This window comes from Melanostigma gelatinosum (genome assembly GCF_949748355.1).
Source record: "Melanostigma gelatinosum genome assembly, chromosome: 17".
Classification (NCBI taxonomy): Eukaryota; Metazoa; Chordata; class Actinopteri; order Perciformes; family Zoarcidae; genus Melanostigma; species Melanostigma gelatinosum.
In genome coordinates, this window is record NC_136650.1 from 17359229 (window position 1) to 17376387 (window position 17159).

Below are 17159 nucleotides of genomic sequence, written 5' to 3' on the forward strand. Positions count from 1 at the left end.
GACTTTCGATTTCTGAGAACTCTTCATCTGTGCAAAGTAAAAAAACGTATTTACACTTAAATTATCTTCCAAGTGACGTCATGTCCTCTTTGTGTAAATCAAAGTCCAGAGAGACAAATGGCTGTTGGACGAGGCGGAGTCTAGAAAATGTATTTGGATGACTTTTTAATGATCCATCTTTATTGACCTGGTGGTTGTTGTTTTGTTTTATAGAGTGCTTTATGACTGAGGTTTATCACTTAGGGTTTTTATGTCAGATGACTAAGGATTGTTTTTTCTCGATTAATTATTTCCAGACACTACATTACAATTTTTTGGGGGGGGACATTGAAGATCAGATAAATCCATATCACTGATTTTAAAACAAAAAAACAAAGTTTTTACTATTTCTAAGTGTCCACATTTTTTAAACAACTCTGAAGAAAAACAGACAAAACTCACAACATAAACATTTTAGAGACAATCTGGAATAAACGTATGTATATATATATATATCTATATGTTTGAGTTGCTGAGGGTTTCGTGGTTGTGTAATTGAGGCTCGCCAGTAGACTACATCTGGATGGCCCAGAAGTCGGCTGGGGTTAGTGACCTGTTGGACTCTGGCCAGCCTCCGATCCCCCCAGATGCTGCTGTGCTTTCCCGTCAAGATGATGACGGCACAGAATGGAAAGATTTCTTTTTTCACTCCTTGATGGCGAACTGTAAAAACTATTTCCAGCACCTGTAAAATTGAATTAACGTCAGCAATAAACTGACGTGTGTACATGTAAGATCCTGGTGTATCTAGATTCGTTGGGTTGGGTGTATCTGTCACAAAGTCCAAGGGATTGGCTTTCCGAGCAAGTTGTAATTATCATCTTTTCATAAGGAGGCCGGCTTAACGTAACTTGCAAGTTAGTCATTTTCTTGCCTCTAAACAAACACGTTTTTTTATGTGCAGTTGATAAAATACCTCTTAACCATCACACAGCAGCAATAATATGATTTGAGAGCGAGGTTGTGCCTATTGTATGCATTTATAGCTCATTTATTATTAATATCCCCCGACACAGCGACAGGAACAGTCTACAATTCATTTTCTTTCATTCCATTGCAGTTATGAGTCAACTCGAACCCCATCACTAAACTCAGTCCTGGAAAAAGGGAAAGATTCAAATGTATAAGTGTCAAACTTGTTATTGCTTCAATTATTTCATTGTCGACGTGTGATGGAGAAATGTCGCCTTTGTTGCTGAGCCTGATAAAATGAATGGCAGTGTCGGTCATATCTAATTTCAGCTGCAGGAAGTAGACAGGGTTCTCAGCAACCGCCTGACCAAAGGGCAAACTCTGAGCACACAGATGGGACATAAAGAGAAAAACAAGGAAAAGAAAACGGATGGAGACAGAAGAGAATACAAGCACAAGCCCTGCCCACTCAGATATTTACAATCTGAGATTTTATCTGAGCTTGGAGATGTTCTTGCAGATCAAGATAATTGGTCTGATAAGGAAAAGGTATCAATTATTATGTGATCAGCGCAACAAAAACTGGCAATCAAATGCAACAACGTTCATGAAAGGTACACTTGATGCAAGCTGTCTTTAATATTACATGATACATAATACAGGGCATATTTATCAGTTATGTTTTCTGTCCCCTGTTTAATAGTTCTGTACGTATTTAGTGTTATTTACTGTCAATCTGCTCGATAATTTGGCCATTATGTGTTGAAGTGAAACATCACATTGACTCAGTTAATCGTGGAACTTGATAAGTTATAAAGTTATTTATAACCTGGTTGTTGTTTTGAGAGTAACTTCCACGTAATTTGTAAGAGGACCGGCATTCACATTTCTACCTTGGCCCTTGAACCTGTGTCTCGTCTCCTTAGGTTTAGGACAGAAATCTTTTTAATTACGGTTGGGAAAATATCAGGATTTGGGTTCAAATAAACCCTTTCTGGCAGGAAAAACCTGAAGGCAGCTTCTCCCATGTTGAGTCTGAGGATAGCCATCAGTTTTATTCCTCATTCGCTGCCCTGCTGAGTAGAACAAGCCTGAAGAAAGGCATGTAGCGCAAAGACAGGTCTGCTGCGAGAGATGGAATATTAGAAAAGAAAACAGTAAAAAAAATAGTTAGGCATTACTGTGTCACTGCAAAAACTACAAGAGAATTTGCCATGAAATATCTTGCAAGTAGAGATGTGGCTATAGTGTTCTGTGCAAGATTGTTAATCATCCATCCTAAACATGGGTGTTGTCACCAATTGTTACGAGGAAGTACAAAGTACGGGAGAGGGGGGGGGGATTCACTCAGCTTATAAGAAACCATAAATACAGCAACAACCAGTAACTGATGCAAGAGGCACATTTGAGGAAATAATTCCACAGTAAAATAACGAATGACCTAAAATAGTCTTAGCTGAGTGTGTGTCCAGCAGTAGTCCACACCACAGGAAGAGGCAGTAAAGGGGGCAGCACACAAATGCTGACATGATTCCTGACACCTGAACGTTGAGCACTATCTTCTGCTGGTTGACCACCAGACCACGTACTGTGATGCCCCAACCAGCAAGATCCGACACACAATGTTTCACTATCAACTGCTAAATGATGAATTCAGCATCACGCAGCATCCTTCCATTAAAAAAAGTAAAAAAATATATATATATTTTCTATAATAACCTTTTACACATCTACTACATTTAGCCTCAAATTAAGTATGTTTACAGCTGCAAAATGAGATTGAAATCTTGAAACCAAAACTTTAACACTAGATGCACGAACTGAAGTGAAACTGTGCACTGTGCTGTTCTGACCAGATGAGGGCGCCGTGCGTCCAGAGTAGAAAGAGGAGCCTTCCGAAGAACAGGATGAAACACTGACCTGCATATCAGCCACAAATTAAATACCATTTGTATGTTAACAAAATTAGTATTGAACAACAGAGCAACACATGACCTAGGCTCATGTGCTCAGTTTATACAACACACAAAAACATCTGAAGCTGTTCACCTACCGTATTCTGTATACGCTGCTCATGGACATAGAGATACAATGTCCCGTGATGCAGGACTCCTTTTACAACCTAATCATGCAAATCTCACTGATCACCGACTGTGGCTTGAGCAGAAATCAATATTTGAGCTTACTGATATTGACACCGTTCCGGTGAATGCACTGTCGTCAACGCTGTCAGTGCTACAGTGTATTGGAAATAAATCTACACGGGAGGGATTGTTGTGGGGGGGGGGGGGGGGGCAGAATCTGTCAATGAAAGTGGAACTGAGGTTGTTTTAATGGCACCTGTAGCTTAGACTCTCCACTTAGTATGGATCCTGAGTACGGAACAGATGTGGCAGGTGGTGGAGCTACAGATGGGCCGGATGCTCCGTCACTGAAGTCCTTTGCCTCGATGCTGTACTTTGTGCTCATTAGTAACTGTAAGCATGCGAACACATCATACCCGCTAAACGTCATGTTGTCTTTTAGCTCAACGCTCTGCTGTGACTAAGTACTGAGCTGCTCCTATTGTGCTGGATTTGTGAATGTATTCAAAGATCACATTCAGATGTTCTGCTCTTTGTCTCATTTTTAGTTGAGCTTCTTTTTAAGTCACCTTTGACCACCAAATTCTAATCAGTTCATCCTGAAGCACAAGTGGATGTTTCTGCCACATTGCCCTGCAGACATGCCCTGCCCGGCATCATTCTCACGAGAATGGACCACGTGCAGACAACCAGAAACCATCTCCGGCCACGTGGAGTCATAATAAAATAACATATTTTGGACCGGGGGAATTGTTTTTGTTTTTTGCATTACATCACCTGTGCCAGTGACATCATTTGTCTCAGAAGAGATTTTATGAAGTGTGGGAGTCAAAGTGTGCTCTCTGACAGTTCAGAGGGAGAGAAAAAGTTAAGGAAACCATTGTAAAAGCCCTCTGAGGCAAATTTGTGATTTTGGGTGACACAAAATAAATTGAATTGAGTCAAAAATCCACAGCACCAGAAGCAACATGCTGACTCAACGTCGTATGAGGGTAATAATAATAATAATAATAATAAGGAAAAAGAAATGCACAGCAAACGTCTTACGAAGATTTAATGTACATTTATTCTTAACACGTGGAACATATAGTATAAAGATTTCATACTGAATAAATGATATTCATTAAGCCAAAAAAAGGAAAAAAGAGGAATTTACATCAAGTTTTTAGCTACATCATCTGAAATACAAATATGCAGAATCCGCATCACTGGAAAAAAAAAAAAAAGAAACAAAATAAACAAAAATTTTAAATGGTTTCTTCATCAAGATCTAGTTTGTCATTTATGGAGGAGCTCAAATGGAACCGCAGACATGATTCTTCGTTATATTCTCTACACCCGGGCCGGAGACAAACTGAAACTTGTGTGTTTGTTTGGGGGGGGGGGGGGGGGGGGGGGTGGCGTTGGACAGCAGCTGAAAACCCCCGGAGAGCGATACGAGCAGGGTGGGGCGCCTAAAGTAACGGAGAGGGTGGGCGTCAAGTCATCACGTGGCGTACTTGATGCGGGGGGGGGGGGGGGATATCTTGTAATCGTCAAAGATTAAAAATGGTGAAGAGCAACAGGAGTTGAGAAAGAGGGAGAGAGAGAGAAGTGTAATGTACAACATCATATATACACTGCAGCTTGGACTGCATCTAGAGTTGAGGACCAGTCCTAAAGAGGTGACTTTTTAATATAAGGGTCAAGTCATACAATCAAGGGACAAAGAGAAGAGGTCGGGGTGTTGTAGGTTCACCATACTTTGGGGGGAAAGCCGTTTTCTCTCTCGACATTAATTAAAACTGTTTTTAAAAACTACAGTTTGCTGCCAAGCCAGCGTATCTCAGTGTGAAACAGTATTATTACAGTATGTTTACAGTTTTTAAGGTGTACAGTACAGAAAAAAAGTCCTACAATCTACTGCACAGGCCTCCCATGACAATTGTCTGTTCACAGCCAATAATGTGGTTCCTGTGGGGCTGAGTATATAGCATCCAAAGTTACAGCAAGTATACCACACCACAGTCCGTGAGCCTATGTAGCCTCCAAACATGAACCATAATATTGTTTCGTCCGTGCCCTCTTCCCCCTGCCGCCCCACCCCTCCCCCCTCCCCTCCCCGAGGGAGAAAAGCGAGCACATGTAGCCCCCAAACTCACTGTAAACGAGACAGCAACTTTGGTTACAGTTTCTTCTTTTTTCTGGAGATTTTTCTTTTCATTAAAAAACAAGTCCTTTTCCGCAGGGCAGCACAGTCTGTCCTAAGCCTGGGTCCCGATCTGCTCTTCTATGTCAGTATCTCTCCATTTTAGACGGTTTTTAAAATCCACAGCTACTTCATGATAATCCTTCCTTTAGTGAGAAGCAGGGGTAGAAAGACAGTGGAATCCGAGGTGATTTTGCATAAATAAAAAAAATAAAAAAACGAAAAAAAAGAGAAAATAAAATAGGACAAGTCAGTTTTTTGCTCTTTTCACTCACACGTAACAGACACACGCACGCACACAAAGAAAAGGGGTGAGGGTGAGAGGGAACGGACAGAGGCAGAGCTGAAACCTCCCCACGGCTGTCATGACTGGCTGATCAGAAACAGTACGTCACAGATCACTTGGGACACCAGAGAGTTCATAAGTGGGGACACCGAGATGTCCAGTAGCCGCGACTCGTACAACGTGAACTCCGAGCGGTTCTCCTCCACCTTAGCCAGCGCGTGCAGGGCCCGGGCCGCCCGCCGCATCATGTCCACGCTGGTGGGCTCAAACTGAGGTCCTCCCTGCATTTGTAGCAGGGAGCTCTGGCTCTGCTGGTACTGTGTGGCAGCTAGGCTGTCCTCCAGGAAGCCCAACAGGTTACCCACGCTGCCTTTCTGCACAGCGATGGACCGCGCCGCTAGGCCGTCGCCCTGGGCCAAGTTGGCCAACAGGACGACGGCCATTTCTCGGCAAACGGCCACTTTGCGTTCGCCGACCAAGCGCACCAGCAAGCCGTACAGCTTCTCCAAGCGGCTGAACGGCGGCGTTGCCAGTATGAGGTCGACGTTGTTGTCCTGGATGCTGAGCTTGCTGAGGGTCTCGAGGACCAGTCTCTGGGGGGAAAGTGAGCTGTGGGGCCCCAGCGTGGGGAAGGGGTCCAGGGCCTCCGCTGAGGGGCAGACCGCCCAGTGGAGCAGGCCATCCAGCAGTGGCAGGCATATACTCTCCGGATAGATAGAAAGGTCCAGCTGGCCCGAGATGTTCGCCAGAGTGACGAGGCAGTTCTCCCTCAGCACCTCGAGGCAGTCCCACCACCACTCGTCTCTCTCGCAGCTAACGCCCTCGTCTTCCTCTTCCTCCTTCTCATAGGTGACCGGGGCCTGTTTGCGTTCGGGGTGCCTGTGGTGGAGCAGCACCAGGCGGCCCAACAGCAGCAGGAGGCCCGGGTGTTTGGACATCTCCAGGTCGTTGCTGGGAACGAATGAGAGGCTGCGCACTATGTTGGAAACGCAGATGCAGCGCCGAGCTAGCGAGTCCTGCCAGTCCGACAGGGTGCTGAGCGGCGTCTCGTCCTTGCTGTGAGGCTCGTCCTCCAGGATCTTGATGTTGCGTCGGCTCTGCAGGTCCGGGTTGATGCTGAACAGGTACTTCCCGTTGTCTTTCTGCTCTGCCGCGCCTCCGCGAACCACTTCCTCTGTGACCGACCCTGGGCGGGGGGATAGTACATCGTCGATCGTGGCAGTGACTGGTGCGCCAATGGGAAGAGGAGGAGGGGTCTTCTCCGCTGGAGACTTCTGGGGTTCAGAAGACTCGGGCAGCTGCTGCCGAGGTTTATTCTCCCCATTGGACTTGGATTTCTCCGGGTTTTCCGCCACAGTCTCGGTCCCCTGGACCTTCTTGCGGCTCTCGTTTGCCGTTGGCTTGCGTTTCCGCTGCTTCAGAAGGTCCATCCGGCTCTCGAAATGTGTCTGGATGTGCTCGGTAGTGTCACCGCCACCAATGCTCCAGTGTGTCAGGCCGCTGTCAAAGCTCTGCCGCTGCCCAAGCTTGGACGAGTGGTTCACCAGGAAGGGATTCTTCTTCCGCACCACCTTGATGGGGAGTTTATCAAACTTGCTAGCCTGCTTGGGCTTTTCCGAGTAGAGGTTGGGATCCTGGGAGGACCCTGAGGTAGAGGTATTCGGTTCCTTGGTAGAGGACTCCCTTTCCTTCTCCTCATCCTCGTCCTCTGAAGACGTTTGTTTGTGTGAGCTCTCCTCCTCCTGTTTCACCTGGACCAGTGAGGGGGCGTCAGGCTTAGCCTTAGCTTCCTCCTCCTCCTCGTCCTCTTCGTCCTCGCCCTCGCCCTCGCCCATGAGGATGTCATCATCAGGATCCTCAGCCGCGTTGGGGTCTATGAGGGTGCGCTGGCCGGGGTCTCCCACTTCGTACTCCTTTAAGATGCCAAAGATCTCGATGAGGCAGCGTCTGAAGTACTCCACCACCAGCTCCAGGAAACCAGGCAGCTGAGAAACCAAAGAACAAGGGTCATCAAAACGATCCAGATACAATGCGAGAAGACATGTCATGTGCTGTTCGTGCAAATTTAACAGATGACAGTTCGTGGAGCTTACCTGGCATAAGTTAAAAGTAGTAATGCTATTGTCATCATACAGTAAAATGTTAATAGTGTCCAAGGCCCAGGTGCTCTCCGCTAGTAAGCCTGACTTTAGTGACATCATGACTCTCCAAGCCTCAGGAGTGCCTGTAAAGAGGGACAAAAACTGAATGAAGACAAGACAACTTGATCGTGATCAGTTATTATAGCTGGGAACGAAAGGAAGGGGTTCACTGATCTGTACCACCAGGATTAGCATTTATCACCTTGTTCTACTACTTACATTTAACTGCAGTCACTAAAGCACTTTGTTTAGTACATGTGCTTCTCTATTGAAAATACTGAGAGGCATGAAATAAAGGTTCTGTACCGATGTCTTTCATGGTGAGCCGTCTGCGAGGTTTGAGATGGGGTGGGGAGGCCTCCACGGAGCCAGGAGGGAAGGCCACATCTCGCCTGATCATGGGTTGCTGCACTGGGGCATGGCCGATGTGGGAGGCGGGTACCGGGGGTCCAGCTTTCTGCACCTTAATCCCCGGATGCATGTAGGGGGACTTGCTGGGCGACGTCCTGCTTTCCATGGGCCGGGGCATTGGCGTTGGGCTCGACACCTGAGGAATGTGGTTCTGGGACGTCTGGTAGGTGGATGGCAGGGGTCTGGTCATGGGGGGCCCAGAACCGCCGGGGCCGAACGGCGGCTGCCGCTGGTTGACGTGGCCGGGCCACTGACCCTCGTGGTTCATGCGTTGGTCTGATGGCATCATCTCCTCGGAGCGGTTCATGCTGTGGTAGCCGGGGCCCTGGCCTGGTACAGGAGGTCCCTGTCTGTTGGGATAGTTAGGGTAGCCCATCTCATTGCGACCCTGCCACATTGGGCCCTGGGGGCCATCGGGACCCGAAGGCATGGGGCTTGACATCATTTGGGGAGGCATTGGCGACTGGGAGTTAGGGCCTGCAGATGACGGCACTCTATCCCGGCCAAAGGGAAAAGGGAACTGGTTCTGTGGGCCTGGTGGTCTGCGGTCCCCTCCAGGATATGCATTATACTGGTTATACATGTCCTGTTGGCCCTGGGGTCCCGAGGGCTGGGGTCCTGGCTGCTGCTGACCACTGTAGGGGACGTTGTAGATTTCTCCCTCATGGCGCTTGGCAGGAGGGCCATACCCGCCATCCACGGGACGCTTGTAGTTCTGTCAGAAGATAAAATTCAGCAATCACAACAGAACCATGGCTTGCATCTCTTCCTTAGCATACCGGCACCTAGAGATAATTGTTCCTTTAACGCATACATATATACAAAAGAAAGTTGCAATAAGAGCACCGCAAATGCCAAACAAAATGTTCTTACCGGTTGCTGCTGTGGATACATTCCTGGCTGCTGATTTGGGGATGGGCCACCAGGGGGAGCTCCTTGGCCAGGGTACTGATTGGTATAAGATTCATGCCTGAAAACAACAACAAAAGTTCACACCATTTCAATTCACTTTTCTTCTTCACAGTATATCCAGACAGTCATTCAAAATGATCACACTGGCAAAATTCCTTGAAACAACCAAATTTCTCCTTGAATACAGACCAATATCGTGGCACTGCTTGGGTACTGACCGTTGCTGTGGTGGAGGGCGGCTGGGCGAGTACATCCCTGTGTCGGCACCAGAAGGCATCATGTTGGGCTGAGGAGCTCCTGGTCCCATACTGCCGTCAGGGCCCATGCCTGGCTCCTGTCTGTGAACACAACAAACAGCAGTCGTCAAAGACTTGTACACAAAAGAACAGTGAAATAGCACAGGCCTGATCCCAGTCTCTCGAGCTCTTTATCAATGTTTTACAGATTTATACGATGATGAAATTCTGCAGAGCACGGGGAGAATGACGCAGTTTGTTTACCTCCTGTCGTATCCGTAAGGGTACGGTTGCCTCTGACCCATCTGCATGTTACCCATGGGGCCTGGCGGACCTCTGTTATACTGCTCTCCCATCCCACTGTTGGGACCTGGCTGCATGAACTGCTCTCCAGCTTGAAGAAACAAAAGATGGCTGTTAGTTTTACAACGGACAGAACTCCTGCAGCGTCCGATTCGCTGGTTCGGCTGTCGCTCACCTTTCCTCATGCCACCGAAGGGGTCCTTGTTGGACTCGTAGGGACCCATTCGAGCGATCATCTCGGGGCCGCCCATCCCAGGCTGGTAGCCCTGCGAATTGGGAGTCATGGCGTTCCTTCTGGAAAACGCTGGGTCCACGCCATCCGCAAAGGGGTCCTGCAGATTAATGCTACTCCTACTGGAGGGAAGAAGGCGTGTTATTGAAATATTGGTTGATATTGGAAGAAATGATAGCTACCGGGAGTCTATAACTATCTAACCTGTGTTGCAATATGTATATTATACATGTTTTAGGGGACATTCATAATACAATATTTCATATTTTATATAGTGTTTCCATGTTTTACTGCAGTCATTTAAATATATCAGTTAAACAATCATTTTCTACACCACAGGCTGGTTGGTTGTGTGTGTGTGTGTGTGTGTGTGTGTGTGTGTGTGTGTGTGTGTGTGTGTGTGTGTGTGTGTGTGTGTATCTTAACATTACATAACTTTTTCCTGTTTGTTGTACTCCATCTCCTGCTGCAATGATCCAACTCCACCACAGGGATCACTTTCATTTTATTGTGATTAATCCTGATACTGCTGACATCATAGAAAACGTGATATCGTTGCGTCTAACTCGTACCTGACGCCAGGCGTTGGAGGCATTTGCGTGTGCGGGGTGGAGGCTGGGGTTGGGGGCTTCAGGTCTCCACCTTCTGCCATGGAACTACTGGTGGACTGAGGAGTCTGGGGTCCTTGCAGGGATCCAGAACCAGCTGCAAAACAACGATACACACACACACACTGAGTGCTTGTCAACGACAAAAGTCCTCTGGGTGGAGAATCCAAAGAACATGCCCTCCTCCTCCTCCCTTCACTGCAGGAATAAAAGCGAGAGTTGATCGTCGATCGTGTGGTGGGATAGTGTTGTGGACAGGCCCAGCACTGCTGGGGGCTTTCAGGAACACATGCTGCTTTTTGGCAATCCTAAATCCCATTAAGAAATTCTTCAGCGCTGCACGGAGGGAAACAGTTTGTGTCAAGCAGGCTGGCTTTTGAGTGCACAGCCAGCGAAAATGTTGAATTTTCCAGCTCATCACAGCACTCTCCCTCCCCCCCGCATCGCCGCTTCCATCGCCCCCCTCCTCAACCACCACCGGGCTCAGAGTCTCTAGGAAACAATGATCTGAACCCCGACTCTGACAGATTACTCCCTGACCTGTAGAGACACGAGACAGCAAGTAGTGTAAGTGTGCATGAGAGTGAGTGATTGTTTGTATTGTGTGTGTGACATAGTAGTGCTCATCCTTAACTACAGCTCAGGACTTCTCACTATTAGCGCGCCAATCTGATGACTCACAGGTTCCCATTCATTAAACTGGCGCACGCACGCACACGCACACCAGGGTCACCGGCAGGTCAAATTTATTCACATTTTCTCACATCACCCTCTCGCCTCTCTAGCTCTCACACACACACACACTAGCCGGCTCCCCCCTCCGGGCAGGGATTTCCCTCTACTAAAGATGAAGGGAGGAAAGGGGAGGGGGAGGATCTCACGAGGAGGGAAAAAATAGCATGGTTGGTTGGTTGGGGGAGAGCGAGAGAGAGCGAGAGAGAGAGAGAGAGAGCGAGAGAGCGAGGCATGACTTCTACGCACACACATACACACTCAAGCCTCCCCCCCGATTCATCATTTCTGGCTCAGTACTAATCTCCAGGGAGCGGTGCCTTGCCTCTGTAGCCCCGGGCCGCAAGGACAAGCCGCTGACGGAGCACCGCTATCGCCAAATCACCTCCCGCCCCTCGCCGCCGCTTCCTCAGCTCTTCCTTCGTACTAACTGGAGGGCTGATGCCAGCTCCTGTAACAACACCCCCGCGTCTGACAGCGCGGGTTCTCGGGCCAGACTGGAGCAGCACGTGGTCGCTCCTGGTGCGGTTGCTCCTGGCAGCTCAAACCGGAGTCCCTCCCAAAACAAACAGCTTCCCGGCAACACATTGTCACGTGACCCACACCCCCCCTCTTAACCTCTGACTGACTGCCAGTATACACACACACACTGACTTTTACCCACCATTCAGAGTTCATTGAAAGATTTGGCATGCTGGTGGAATCACTGTTCACACAAAAAGACGACGGGGTGAGTCGGAAAGGACGAGCCTTTTTCGTCATGTCCTGTGCAAATGCCAAAGAGCCCCCCCCCCCCCCCCCCAAGAGATGTGTGCGTGGAACTGTCCAGAGGATGCGCCGCACTTCTGTGACTTACAGCTACACTGCTGCCATTTACAACTCCTCCAATATACGCCAAAACGGCATTGATTCATGGAGGATGGCAGCCCCATACAGAAGATGACAAACGACGGTCTGAGATCGGCTTTTAACACCGCAATTAATAAGACACAATAAAGTACAGTAGTTTAAAGGGCAGGTTATGCGAGGCAAGTAGAGCAATGAGGATGTGATGAATTGCATGGAAACCACACTGCACCCAAGGGATAGAGGGAAACAAAATTAAAGACGCTTTCATCCATTCGTGTGATTAAACTCAGAGGGGGGGGGGGGGGGGGGTCACCTGGGCTGGGAGGCTGGACCTTGGGCTGGTTCTTTTTGGTGTCCGTGTTGAAGAAGTCTGCCGGCGGGTCCTCGCCGCGCTCAATCTTGCACTCGAAGGCGTACAAACACTGGATGTACTGTTTCTTGAGTGAACTGGCTGCGCTGCTCGACGTGCCCACGTTCAGGTTGGTGGCCAGCTCCCTCCACTTCTTGTTCTTGTTCACCTGGTGGGCGACACGAGGAAGCAGTAGGCTCAGAAGGCTGCACACAACATTACAGTGCCGTCTGTTTTTAATCTGCGATATCCCCGATCAAATGCAGGTGAAGCCCGGGGCATACCTGGGTGAGGCCGCCGATCTCTTTGACGCACATGTAAAGCCTGAAGAGATCGAGAGGTTTGCGTCCGACTGCGGGCAGGTTGGTCATGCCCATGGCCTTCTCCTCGGCGAAGGCCAGGAACCGATCCACCCACATCTTCCTCTCTGGCTCTGGACCGAGCTCGTACAGACGAGTGATCTTCTCGTTAGTGATGGTGGAGGAGCTCGACTTCTACAGGACAGATGATGGGAGGATATCGTGAGATTGGGGGGGAAATAAGCTTCTGATGAGCTTTGAAAATGTTATCGCATGGATTTAGAACTTTACCTTTTTGGGTTCAGGCTTGGGAGTCCCCTCCACTTTGTTGTTTATCATCTGGGTAGGGTTAATTTTTTCCACTCCAAACTCCTGGGAACTGGGAGCCATTCCTAAAAAGACAGTAATAGGAGGAGGGGAAAAACAAAAAGATTACCAGTCTACCCCAGCCTACCTTGGGCACAGTACACCACTTGATCAGGGCTCAGTGGAGCTTTTACTCACCAGGAGTGTTGTTGGCCATATTTGCTCCCATTGGGTAAGGCCCAGGCCCTGCCTGGTTCATCATACCCTGCATGCTGTTCATGCCCGGGCCGTATGGAGAGCCAGTTCCCATCATGCCCGGGGACATGTTCGGGTAGCCAGGAGGCCTAGAGAAGAGAATGCTTGTTTAGAGGGAATACTTTGGAAAGGAGAGACACAATCAGCCGACCCAAAGAAACTCAGAGAAAGATCATAATAATCATCCTTTCTGTGATTCTGCAACAAATCTATGCATTTTCCTTAACTTGTGTTGCCTGCGTTTTGCTTATTCTGTAGGAAAACATCAATTGACGTCATATGACACCAGCAATTGCCCGGCCCACGAGTGTCTCGCTGTAGGCTGAGCTGGCATCTTTGCAGGGGAAAGATGTGATTCACTGATCTCAGAGAATGCTTTCTCACTCTATCCACTTCTTCCACTTCCCTCATAGATAAGTGTTTGGTCGACTGCCATCAACTCTGCGGCACACTCGGGCACCGCAACACACAGCGGACCGGCTTGCACGTGGGAAGAGCCAATGGGTTTTTTTCTTGGTCACAAAAACAGCTCATACAAGAAAGGACACACACACAAATTCAGCTAAAAAAACTCTTCAGGTTCGAGGGTCTCCACGCAATGCATCGTTTTTCCGACCCCATGACATTTATCTGCTCCCTTGTGTCTCACTGAGACACGAATGCAGCCAGTAGCTGTAAGCACCCACCTGTTGTGTATCGAGTTTGTCGGCCCGTGTTGCATGGAGGGGCCGCCGCCCTCCTTCCTGTTCATGGCCGGAGGGGGACACATCCCAGAAGCCACCTGAGGAGGCATGCCGGCCATGTTTAGGGCCATTGCGGGACCGAAGGGCCGAGCACCCATCTGCCCCGGGCCTATTCTGCCAGGCGGGATGCTACCATACGGGGCCCCACTGCCCTGACCGGGCATGGGGTTCATGGCGCCACTCATGCCGGGACCGGTGGGGTAGTTGGCATTGGGCATCCCCGTGTAGCCGGGCTGCCTGGGGTAACCTGGTGGGGGTCACAAATAAGAAAGGAATGTAGATTTTAGCCTGGTTCTCACAACCATCGATCCATGCCATCCTTCTGTGTTTATGAACCGTGTGAGGACGTCTACTCTTCGCTCTCTGACAACAGAAAGAGTTTCAGCAGGCCGGCTCTAAATGTACCTTCTGCGCTGGCTGTTCTGACAAGCAGCCTGATGAAGCCTCGCTGATCGCTGCTATGAACTTCTTCAAAGCCGACAGAACCCATCCGAGACTTCAAAGTGAAGTGATAGAATTTCATAAGTATATGAAGTGAGAGGAAACTTCAAAGCCAAAACTTTATTTTTTTAAATCTGGGCTATCTACGAAACTGATGGCCCCAGGACGACAACTGTGAACTCATTCATAATATCTTTAAGATTGAAAAAGAAACAGTGAAGCGGGTCTGTTAAAGCAACACCGTCAACACTTCTACACTGAGGCCTCACCTTGTGGACCATACTGCCCCCCCTGAGGCCCGTAGTTCCCCATGGAGTTGTTCTGGGGATATGGTCCCATCCCAGCATGCATCTGGCCTGCCGAAGACTGGCGTGGAGATAAGGCGGAGCCAGGTTGACCAGGGGACCCATAGGGAGGCATCTGAGGGTTACGCATGTACACTGGGGAGGATTGGCAGAGAGCCTCATCAGATACACAATTCATCATTTGCACAACACCTCACTGAAAAGGGAAAGTTCAGCGCTTTTTACGTGGCTGTTGAGTCGGTGCTAATGGTGAATGTAGCTGACTGAAGCAATAAATCCTCCGTCACGTGTAATATTGACCCAGAAAGCAGAGTACGTGGCTGCAAGATCGGTTGTTCTTCCTGAATCCAGCATCGTCATTTGACATGACAGTGATGTAAGTGGAGGCGAGGAAGAACTACAAATGATGTCAGCTCGGATCTCTCCAAGGAGGAGAAGTCCCGGCGTCACGTCAAATCAATGCGCTCAATAGCTGGAGCATGACTACTGACCACGGGGACGATTGATTGGTTTCACCGAGGCCTCCGCAGTCCGCCTTGGATTGAAATATACTTTATATGAAGATGAAAGATATGAGGACGATGGACCGTGTCATTAAATGAATCTGCAAGTCGTTGGTAAACTTACTTGCTGTGAGAGAGGAGACTTGAGGACTCACTCGAATTAAAAGTTATATACACACACACACACACACACACACACACACACACACACACACACACACACACACACATACAGACACACACACAAAACCAACAGACGTTTCCTGTGTCCCGTTTCCCGGCTGCACAATGCATTCTGGTACATCCTGGTACTGCCAGCATAGCCCCGTGAGCGGGAGAAATTTGCCTTTTCAATCAATATATATTTGCAATCTACAGAAGTTGCCGAATTTTCCCTTTAAAGCAAGTCTCTGTGTGAAGAACCTGGGTCTTCACTTCCTCACAGAGGTACAGCGTGTCGGTCTCCAGCTACCCTCACTCGACCTGGCAAGTCGACTTTAGGCACATTCTTATTTAACGATGCAGCTCGGGGCAGTGTTTACAGGAGGACGGAATGCATACAAAGGCAAACGGACACACCTACGAGCTGCTGGGCACACATTCTTGCACATTTCTTCGGCCTCTGAGCAGTGGAGTGGTTCGGTGCTATTTATTAAAAAACAAGGCTCCTCCGTAAGCATCTCAACACTCACCCCTTTCCTGGCCCATGGCGGACTGGTTCACGGAAGTGTGCATGATGGTGTCCGACTGGACGCTGGGCGGCCGCGGAGGCATCTGATTGCCTGCAGGACGGCAACAACACAAGGGCTCAGCAACTCGGGGAAACAAATCTGATTGCCTTAGTTATGATCTTTGCCTGTAAACTTCACAATATCGGCCATCAGAAGGGCCAATAAAAATGCAATAGAATAAAAACAAAGACGACTACGACGGTGTCCTGGTGGCTGCCTGTTAAACTGCTCTCCACCATGAGTTGTTGGTGGCATCGTAGCTTCTGCTTCCGTGCCGTCTGGATGGTTTACTAGCATCATGTTAGGAGAAAATGTTCCCATCTGGCAAGTCACTTCATGAATTACAAATGGGATTCGCTGTATTTGTGAGCGAGCAAGTGTGTTGAATTAAATCTCTAAATCTGTCGGCTGCTCGTTCGCTGGATGTTTCACAGCATCCAAAACTCTGGAAATGAAAAAACGGGCTTCATGTTTTCCTGGTTAGCAGCGTCAATTTTTGGCAGCCATTTCAGATTTAGTAGTTTTCGTCGACAACTCAAAGAGGAAGAAAAGTCGTTACATTTTAAATTCATTTTCGACAAAATCATTTCACTCATAACTTTGTCAGCTATTTTATGATTCAGTCTCTATATTTAACATTTCAGGCAAATTTTGGCAAAGTTTTTGCTTTTCAAACTACATTTTGTTTGTCAACGATGTTGCATTTGATATCGTCACAGTTCCAGCTTAGTCGGTGCCGTCTCATCATCTTCCCGTCTTAGTCATAGAAAAAGAAAAAGGTTGTTGACAAACAAAAGTTTTCCTTAATGAAATTAACACCGCTAGTTCGCCAGTTTTTTATTGCAGGCAGGATTTCATGTGTAGCACCCTCAGCATACAGCATGCATTCCATTATTTCACACTGCATGTTGCTTATTTTTGGTATAATCCTGTAAATGATCTACATTCGTTCTTTAACAGTCCTGGTCTTGTAATTTTGCAAACCTAACGTCTGCTTTCAGTCCCTTTTCTATGTTCTTTGTCATGTTTATTTTTGCGGTTATGTTTCATTTCCTTATAGAATGGTATAATACATGTTTGTGTCTGCAATACATCTCGATTCTGCATGAACATAACACCCTTCCTCTATGCTCGTTATATTGCGTCCAGAAAGAGACCAGTTCAATCGTATATTTTGTACTTCAGCAAGTGTTTTTTGTCTTTACCTGGCACAGCAGCGGGGGACAGAGGGCCGGTGCGGGACGGGGTGACGCTGGCGGGGGAACCCACAGGCGACGGCGAGGGCCCGCGTATG

The 17159-nt window shown here is 48.2% G+C and overlaps 1 protein-coding gene across 2 annotated transcripts in view; it reads right to left on the reverse strand.

Annotated features, from left to right (window-relative positions):
• Positions 1–5146: 5146 nt before the first annotated feature.
• arid1ab (AT-rich interactive domain 1Ab) overlaps positions 5147–17159 on the reverse strand; it is a 45045-nt gene continuing 33032 nt past the window's right edge. Inside the window, exons 5-20 of one of the 2 annotated variants that reach the window (XM_079288732.1) lie at positions 17071–17159; positions 15827–15916; positions 14596–14766; positions 13829–14132; positions 13086–13231; positions 12873–12973; positions 12567–12776; positions 12247–12451; positions 10317–10449; positions 9688–9863; positions 9474–9603; positions 9192–9311; positions 8935–9031; positions 7957–8776; positions 7603–7733; positions 5147–7494 (exon numbers count right to left, since the gene is read on the reverse strand). The exon at positions 17071–17159 is cut by the window's right edge and continues 152 nt beyond it. In XM_079288732.1, coding sequence (XP_079144858.1) covers positions 5587–7494; positions 7603–7733; positions 7957–8776; positions 8935–9031; positions 9192–9311; positions 9474–9603; positions 9688–9863; positions 10317–10449; positions 12247–12451; positions 12567–12776; positions 12873–12973; positions 13086–13231; positions 13829–14132; positions 14596–14766; positions 15827–15916; positions 17071–17159 — 4831 coding nt within the window. In that variant the 3' untranslated portion in view covers positions 5147–5586. The remainder of the gene's footprint in view (positions 7495–7602; positions 7734–7956; positions 8777–8934; positions 9032–9191; positions 9312–9473; positions 9604–9687; positions 9864–10316; positions 10450–12246; positions 12452–12566; positions 12777–12872; positions 12974–13085; positions 13232–13828; positions 14133–14595; positions 14767–15826; positions 15917–17070) is intronic. The other variant, XM_079288733.1, reaches the window with a different exon arrangement.